The sequence below is a fragment of the Elephantulus edwardii genome, unplaced genomic scaffold (assembly GCF_000299155.1).
Source record: "Elephantulus edwardii isolate Elephantulus edwardi_28Jun2011 unplaced genomic scaffold, EleEdw1.0 scaffold00350, whole genome shotgun sequence".
NCBI classification, from domain to species: Eukaryota; Metazoa; Chordata; class Mammalia; order Macroscelidea; family Macroscelididae; genus Elephantulus; species Elephantulus edwardii.
In genome coordinates, this window is record NW_006400100.1 from 54,911 (window position 1) to 63,971 (window position 9,061).

General features: G+C 47.3%; 1 protein-coding gene across 1 annotated transcript; it reads right to left on the reverse strand.

Annotated features, from left to right (window-relative positions):
- Positions 1-8,376: 8,376 nt before the first annotated feature.
- Positions 8,377-9,042, reverse strand: FAHD1 (fumarylacetoacetate hydrolase domain containing 1). Its single transcript, XM_006901916.1, has one exon. It carries the CDS (start codon positions 9,040-9,042, stop codon positions 8,377-8,379), a length of 666 nt encoding a protein of 221 aa, XP_006901978.1.
- Between the last annotated feature and the right edge of the window lie 19 nt (positions 9,043-9,061).

The following is a 9,061-nucleotide window of genomic DNA, read 5'->3' on the forward strand; positions in this document are numbered from 1 at the left end:
AACAAGTGCTTTCAACTCCAGAAAAGCGTGAGGAGTTTCAGCGCCCCTAAAAGCAAAATACTGTTTGAAAATGATGTGTAAAGCTATATTCTGACCAAGTGGCCTAATATTTCTGTGAGCTACTTTTTCCTTCTGGATGAGTTAACCTGGGAGCAGTCTCACCTAAGCTCATGGCCCTTCTCTCAGCTCTTCCCGTCTCGATGTTGTTCTGAGTTGGAGAAGATTTGTGTGCTGAATAAACAAGTTTCATCTCTCACAAATAAAATTGTTTTCTCATCTGAAGGCATCTCCCTGTCTGTCTGGTTTTCCTGGAGAAAGCCTCTTGTGAGACCACTCCACACTAGCCTGCATCTCCTAATCCTTCCTTGGGTGGTGACACACCCACCCGGCACCCATCCTGGGGAAGCATGCTGACTCAGGGCTTACACCTAGATGTGACTCAACAGGACCGACCAGCCTTAAAAGCTCCCTGAGAACCACACTGGCCCCAGCCACCCTGAGGGGCAAGAGACTCTCTCTGGCATTCAGGCATAGGCTCCCATCAGGCAGCCCCAAACCATACAGCTCAGCTCTGACTGGGACTGAAAAGCCTTTGGCAGGGTCAGCTCTGCCCATTGGTCTGCAAGTGGCCAAGGTGCTGGGTGGTGAAGTGTAGCACTGCAGGATCCTCCACTTACCATCACACAACAGAAGAGAGAGGGGTAAGTAATGGAATCCTGTTGTCAGTCTGCAGCTGCAAGAGGGTCTGGGTGGTAGTTTTGATCAGATGCAAGCACAAGGAGGGTCCCAGGACTCTCCAGAACTGCCTGACTGCACAGAAGGAGGCAATGAAGCGTTCCTCAGCTGTGACAGCAGAGATGGGTCTGTGTAGAGTGCCTGCCTTCTCCTTGGAAGGGGAAATTGCATTTGAGGTGAACAAATTAGAAGAGCAAGAAAGGATGAGGGGTGGGAGGAGAGGCAGGCGGGAGAATTAAGGAGTCAGACAGCTGTCAGCTAGGCTCACACTCACTTCATTCAGTTAAGACTTAAAATGGTGTCCTATCCATTCACGCCACCCAGATGTGGACAGTGTGTCAGGAGCTACTGGGTCAGACCTCCTGTAGCTCCTCTCCATCAAAGTCATAGGGGCAACTGGTCAGTGGGGTCTACACCACAAAGCTTAGACAGGCTAGCCCTTGGCATCTAGGCCACTGGCCCCAACTGCTCCAGTGAGCCACCGCTGGCTTCAGTATATATGTATAAATCACTTACTTGCTCATTGCCATTGAGTTAGAACCAACTCATAGCTGACCCTCAGCAAGTTTTCTGAGGCTGTAGATAGAAGCACATGGTCCATCTTTCTCCTGAGGAGCTGCTGGTGGATTTGACCCTCTAGAGAAATGCTTCCTGTGAGTTAGCAACACAACTTCCTACAGACTATGCCACCAGAACTTGCAGATTGACAAATAGATTAGCCTAGATGATAGATAGATAGATAGATAGATAGATAGATAGATAGATAGATAGATAGATAGATAGATAGACAGACAGGTGGATGGACAGATAGTTAAGATAGGTAGGTAGAATGAATGTGTCTGTGTCTACCCATTGCTGTCAAGTGGATTTTTTTATTAATTCTTTAACAAAAGTTTACATAAAACTTAAATTTCTATTCATTCATTATTGTATATTTTCCTCTCTACATCCCCCCAGTTCACTTTTCTCTTTGAAAAGATTCTTTCATTGTTGCACAATTTCCTCCTTCTGCCTATCCCACAGTCCACTTTGCTATGCACCTCTTATTCTGGACTCTTGTCATGCAAATACTTAATCATATTTTCCTTTTAAACAGTTCTTTCCCTCATCTGTTTCAATGCAGTGTTCATTATTTATCCCCTCTTTTCTTAGTTTCCCCCAACCCACATGTCAGTCCTGTTTTATGACCATGGCATTATGCAGTATTTTTCATTTTGTGACTGAGATATTTCACTCAGCATCATGTCCTCCAGGGTCACCCATTTTGTATAATATTTTATTCCTTGTTTTTCAGTGCTGCATAGTATTCAATATACCACAAGTTTCTCTACTCATTCATCTATTGATGGATACTTGGGTTGCTTCCATCTCTTTGCTATTGTGAACAACGCAGCAACATATAGATGTGCATGTCAAGGGCATTCTGACTCACAGAAACACTCTTAGGATAGAGTAGAACTGCCCGTGGGGCCTGCTTAATCTTCTCCACAGAATGAATGCCTGATGAGTTCAATTAACCTTTTGGATAGCATCCCAACACTTCAAACACTGTGCCACCAGGATGCACACCTGTACACATATTACCTTAAAAGTATTCATGATTATGTTTGATAGTATAAGTGCTCCCCAGTTCTTAGGTTCTTCCAGGTTCTTATTTTAGCTGATGACAGGTGTTTCCAGGGATGGGTATCACACACAAATGGGATCAAACATGCTTCTCAAGTATAATGTGCACAGTTACAAGATGTAGTTGACAGACTGGACACTGCAAGTCAGAGGGACAAGCATCTGCATGTCTGGACCCCACCCCACCAACATCGGGACCAGCCTGTTCCTGGTCTGACTGTGTTCTGATTGCACATTTTCCTCTGCTGCTTAGAAATCGCTGGAAGTGATAGGACCTTACCTGATATTCTGTTGTTGGTTCGCTTCAATAGCCCTTCTTTCCTAATCCTAAGGAGCCCTGGTGATGTGGTGAGCTATGTGTCAGGCTGTCAACCAAGAGGTCAGTGGTTCATATCAACAGCTGCTGAGAGAGAGGGAGAGGGAGAGAGAGGGGGGAGAAGGGAAGGGAGAGGGAGAGGGAGAGGGAGGGGGGGAGAGAGAGAGAGATGGTCTGTTTCCTCCTGTAAAAATTTTGAGCCTTAGAACCCGAGAGTCCTTCTGAGAGTCAGAACTGACTGGCTGCAATGGGTTTGGTTCTTGATGCTGCTCAGGTGCATCTAGGGATAAGCATGTCATGTGGCAGAGGCACAGAAAAGACTTACCCACTTCTCACTCAGCTCCAAGAGCCCTGCATGAGTCTTTGTTTTTGAAATCTTCTTATAAATGAATACCTGTTTATTATAGAAAATAGCTAACAGAACTTGAGAAGTCCCAACCCCCTATCTCACACTTTTTTTCTGTCTTTCCTGACCATCATCCATCTGTGTGAAAACCTTTGGGGTTTTTTGGCACAAGCCCACTGCTGTCGAGTTGATTTTGACTCATGACCCCATCAGGTCTCAGGGGCCATAAACATCAATGTCAGGAGACTGTGCATCTTCCTCCTGAGAAGAAACCATCCATCTTCTCTTGAGGGTTTGAATTGCCAACATTTTAGTGGGCAGTTCAGCACATAATCCTCTGTGCCACTGTACATACTTTACAAGTACAGATTTTTTTTCTTAGTTACTTGGTGGTGATGAAACAGGCATATCACTGTGGGTCCAGTAAAAGGGTTCATGGAATTTCAGCTGTGGAGGTGAGGAGTTAGCTTTATAGGGTCAGTAGGACCATGCTCTGCCTACCTCAGGAGTAGTACTCCAGTCTCTGGCAGCCCAAGGAGTCATCCAAAGGGATCAGCATTAGAACCCACTCCACTGCAATACAGCCTCACAAACACAGAACACTGGCATGGAGTTGATTCCTACTTTTAACAATCTTGACAACCAAGTGGAACTGTCTGTCAGGTTTCTGAGGCTATAATTTTTACAGAAACAGACTGCCTCATCTTTCTCTTGCCAAATTACTGTTGAGTTCAAGCCAATGAACTTTTGGTTAGTAGGCAAGTCCCTTAACCACAGTACCACCAGAACTCCTATGTAACATACAAGATCATTCCAATCCTAACAGGGTCAATACCTCTTCTTCGGATGATGTTGGTACATGATGTTTTGTACTGTCGAGTCAGAACTCATGGTTGACCCTCCAGTAGGTTTTCAGAGGCAGTAAATCACATGCCCATCTTTCTCCGGCACAACAGCTGGTAAATTCTAATCATGTGCCTTTGGGTTGGCAGTGCAACTCCTTAAGACTAAGATACATATTTCAATTCACAATACACGTCCCTAATCTCCATATTGTGTATGGTTGCCTACCTCCTCACTGCCATTGAGTGGTTCTGACTCATCTTTACAAGAATAGACTGCACATATTTCTCCCTCAGAGCCAATGGTGGCTTTGAACTGCCAACCTTTTGGGTGCCAGCCTGACACTATGCCTCCAGGCTCCTTGTTTGAAAATAAGATCATGAGGGCAATCGGTGCATCATTTGACACTGAAGAAGCATGCCATCCATAGCTGTGATGAATAGTCACCAAGAGATCTTGGCCCGCATTCTCTGTGATTTCCTGGGGTAATATCTCCATATGAAATTACTACCATAATATGAATAGCTAACATTACTGAGCACGTCTCTTTTGTGCCAGGCATGACACACTTTTTACTGACGGTGCTCTTGTGCTGTCACTGTTATTACCTGTTACCGGTTAAGGACCAAAAGCACAGCACCCCCTCTGGAGTCATTGGCTCATCTGGGTAGGTGTGGAACCTGGCTGCCGGGCTCCATGGGACTTTCCAGAGCTCGAGGCTGCTGTTACCACGGGAGCATCTGTCAGGCTCTGGTTGCTGACATCACTCCCAGAAAAGATTGTATAATCATTCAATTTATACACTTGAAAGCCCTGTGAGTCTCCTGAGTCACCGCCAGTGCTGCACCAGAATGTGACACTGCAGTTGATTCTAGTCCCAGTCTAATGTGCCACACAAACCCCAAAAACCCAAACCCACAGCTAGCTGTCAAGTCACTTCTGACTCATGGTGCCCCTCCACTGGGTTCTCAAGGCTATAAATAAACCTTAATAGAAGTAAACTGCCTCATCTTTCTCCCAAGGAGAGGCTGGTGCATTCAAACTGCAAACCTTTTGGGTAGCAGCATAATGCTTAATCCACTCTGTCACTAATGGTTACCACACACTTCTTTCTGACTTATTCCTGCCTGGAGACGTGTCCCTCCAAGAGGAGTTTCCTATGGAATCCACTTCATAATAACCTTGGGCCCACACTTGCCACGGAGATCTTCCTTATGCTTCTCACTCACTTCCCTCACAGAGGGCAAGGAAAGTGGAGATCATCCACTGTGGGAGCTGCTGGCCCTACCCTGGAGGACCTGTGGAGAAGAGAATTGGGGAGATACTAACGCCACTCCTCTCAAGGGTTCCAGATACATGCTACAACCTAACAGGGCTGGATGAGGGGTTCACCCGCCCCCAAGTGTCACTGACTTGAGGTCTCCATGTGTATCAGGGGAGTCCTGCCTTGCTGGTTTTCCTCTGGGTGGACTTGATCCTCCAGTCCTTCAGTCAGCCACTGATTATGTTTCCTGTGTGAACCAGCAGGAGCTCTAGGTAGAAATGGAAAGGGATAAATGACTTCTGCAGCACTTGGGGCAGATGCCAAGGAGGGAAACAATCTTTCATTGAAGAGATTGGAGGAGGATCATGCTCTTGAAACAAAAAACCCAGGAGACTCGGGCCTGGGAGTGATGCCCCTCACAGAGCAAGGGGGAGCCAGAGGCCTGCCTGCCGGTACCAGCACCCAACTCCAGTGGGACCTTTAAGGGGGGGAAAGCCTGCTAGTTTTTGCCTCCTTTCTTTTCTCTCCACCCTAGCCAAAAGGTTCAGGGAGCTCTCTGGTGACCTAGTAGGTAAAGAGTTGCACTGCTAAGCTAAAGGCAAGGAGTTTGGATTCACCAGCTGCTCCAAGGGAGAAAGCTAGGCAGTCCCCTGTGCAATTTACTGTCTCTGACAACCTGCTGAAGGGTCAGCTACAAGTTGGTTCTGACCCAGTGGCATATAACAATAACCACCACCAAGTCATCCGTAGTTGGAATCCACCAACCGCTTGGAGGTAGAAAAAGGTGAGCAGTCTCCCCATAAAGACTTAAGTCTCAGAAACCCTATGGAGGGTCATTATGAGTCAGAATCAGCTGGGTGGCAGTGTGTCTGGGTTTTCTGGAGCGAGCCCTGGTGGTGCAGTGAGTTAACACTGAACTGTTAACTGAAAGATCACATTCAAATCCATAATTCACCCAGCAACTCCATAAGAGAAAAGCCCTGGTTTCCTACTCCCATAAAGATCACAGCGTAGGTGACCCTAAGAGACTGCTACGAGGCAGAACTGACTTACATAGTCAGTCACAAAGTCTTACTACTTATTTCTTCTGAAATAAATAGTAAGGAAAGCAGAGAGAGTACATTAACAGCTGCTGGATCTAGGGATAGGTTTATGTGGTTCATTATACTAATCTTTTAGCTTTGCAGTGACTTTTTTTTCAAAATCAGAACTTAAGAAGAATCTTCTGGACAAAAGGATAACTGGTGATCCTGAGAAAGCCACACAATACCTGGGATTGTAGAGAGATTAAGTTTCTGGTCCTTGCAGCCAAGGACTTTGTATTCTACCCCTACAGTGCCACATCAGCTGTTTCTGCTGCTGACACAGCTGCTCTGGACAAAGCTGGTGCCACAAGTTTTCTACAAGCTTTGAGGTTTCTGTTGCTGCTTCCACCTCATTTACAGAGGAAGGCATACCATCAAAGGTTAGTGTGATAAAGCAGCTGTACCTTGTACCTGCCAGCTAGACTGATACCATCTCTGTGGGCACACCTCCTGTCCACCTCCTACCCCTGGGCCCCCAGCTCCAGGAGAGGACTGTCAAGTACTGTTCCCACAAGTAGCTGTCTGTCCTGTGCAGGATCTGAAAAAAATACCACAGAAAGGTATGATGGAGGGGAAAGGATAACCACACATGGAGTAAAAACTTAGGCCAGACAGCAGGTCAGGTGACAGGAGCAAAGGATCTAAGAGCCGACAGCCACACCCCCACCCCCAGGTGTGCACAAATACACCGGAGGCCGTGAATTCCCACCACCTCAGGTGGATGTTCTTTTTGCTTATGTGTTTTCTGACGCTTCAAAAATGAACAGGTGAAAAATGATTTCTACTGAATAAAGGAATCCCATTATGGCATTTCATCAAAAACAGAATCTAAATGTGGAAGTTGTATGGTACTTGTTTATAGGACACAGCCCCATTATGGTCAAATTGGAGGTTGTGGTCTGAGGACAGCTGGGTTACCCCCCAGCTCCACCACTCCTCCATCAGGCTACTTCACCTCTATATTCACACCTCCCTCTATAAATGGGATGGAAGCAGCAACAGAAATCGGGCTGCTTGTAGAGAAGTAGTGGCCAAACGGAAAGCTCTGCTCAGGAGATGGCAGCCACTGTTTCTAACTTTATACTTAACATTCTGACTGCTCTACTGAGCATCTTCTCTACTTTCAAACAAGGAGCAGTTGGCAGCTAAAAAACACCCCAGGGTGGAAGAAGGAAGTGCTCTTTAACTGTGAACCCAGTGCCCAGGAGGCAGAGGCCAGACACTGAGGTGTGAAGGCCCCTGAGAAAGGGCCCATCTCCACCTCTGCTGAGAACAACCTTAGGGCACACTCAGAAGCAAGGAAATTTGGAAAGCAGTCATCTCAGGAGCCATCTATGGGACAGGGAATATCCAGAGTTAAACAGGTAAAAAAATTTTAAACTTTATAGGTCAGTGGTTTCTTTTTAAAGCTTCCCATTTTTTTAAACTTTTTTTTTCTTTCACTTATGTGTACTATTGAGTCAGAATCAACCCACAGCTGACTCTCCAGCAAGTTTTCAGAGGCAATCAATTGGATTGGAGAAAACTGTTCATCCTTCTATGGAGCAGCTGGTGGCCTTGAACACTGTGCCTTTAAGATTGCAGCGTAGCTTCTTGCCACTAGGCCACCAGACCTCCACAAAGCTTCCCACTTTTAAAAACCACTCCAAGTGCTCTGGAAACACTCCCCTGGCTGTGCCAAAAGAGAGTCAGCTGTTGAATCAGTGGGTCTGTAATATGGAAATTTTTATTTTTACCAATATCCCCTCCTTCCACGATGATCAAGAACATTGGGGAAACAAGTCTAAAATGATTCTCTACTTTCTCTGCACTGCGGACACCTGAGAATAACCCATTGATAACAGAAAACTCTTTATCGAGTCCCATTTCAGGCCAGTGTTTTGACCTTTTGGTTGAAACAGCTTCTCTTCAGAGCCATTTGCCCTCCTTTCACTGGTCGCGACCCGAAAGCTCTGCTATTGCCCACGTGGAAGTCTCCGCTGTTCTGGGTCAGGTTTCTCTTGACAGATCATCCATCCTTCCTCGAGTGAAGACACAATCATGGGATCAAATCACTCTTTAAACTGATTCTCATTGGAGGACTGTAATCAATTTCTCTTGCTTCTGCCACACACTCGTTTCTCCCGAAACTTGTGAAGAAGCTAAGGCACTTCATTCATATTCAACAGTCCGGCCTTTCTACCTTAAATCTCATGGTGACCAATCCGTCGATGCCAGCCTGGATCTCATCATTTACATTAACAGGCCCAACGCCCTCGGGCGTCCCAGTCAAGATGAGGTCGCCCTCCTCCAAGGTCATAATCTTGGAGATGTAGCTGATGATGTAGGGGATGGAGAAGATCATGGAGGAAGTCTCCCCCTCCTGCCTGAGCTCGCCGTTGACCTTGAGCCAGAGCCGCAGTTTGTGGGGGTCTGGGACCTTGTCCTTGGGCACGAATGCACTAACCGGGCAGGAAGCCGTAAAGCCCTTGGCCAGGGTCCAGGGCAGCCCCTTCTTCTTGCACTCCGCCTGCACATCCCTGGCCGTCATGTCCAGGCACAGAGCGTAGCCGGCCACGTAGTCCATGGCCGAGGCCTGCGGCACCGCGCGGCCGCGCCGGCCCAGCACCACACCCAGCTCCAGCTCGTGGTGTAGCTCGCGGCTGTACGCGGGCATGAGGATGGGCGAGCCCTCGGGGGCGTAGGCGCTGGACGGTTTCAAGAAGAGCAGCGGCTCACTCGGCGTGGCGCTCTGCATCTCCCGGGCGTGCTCCGCATAGTTCCTGCCCACGCACACGATGTTCTTCCCCCACTCCCAGAACCGGGACATGGGCCTGGGCAACGCCATGGCTCACTCGGGCCGTAGG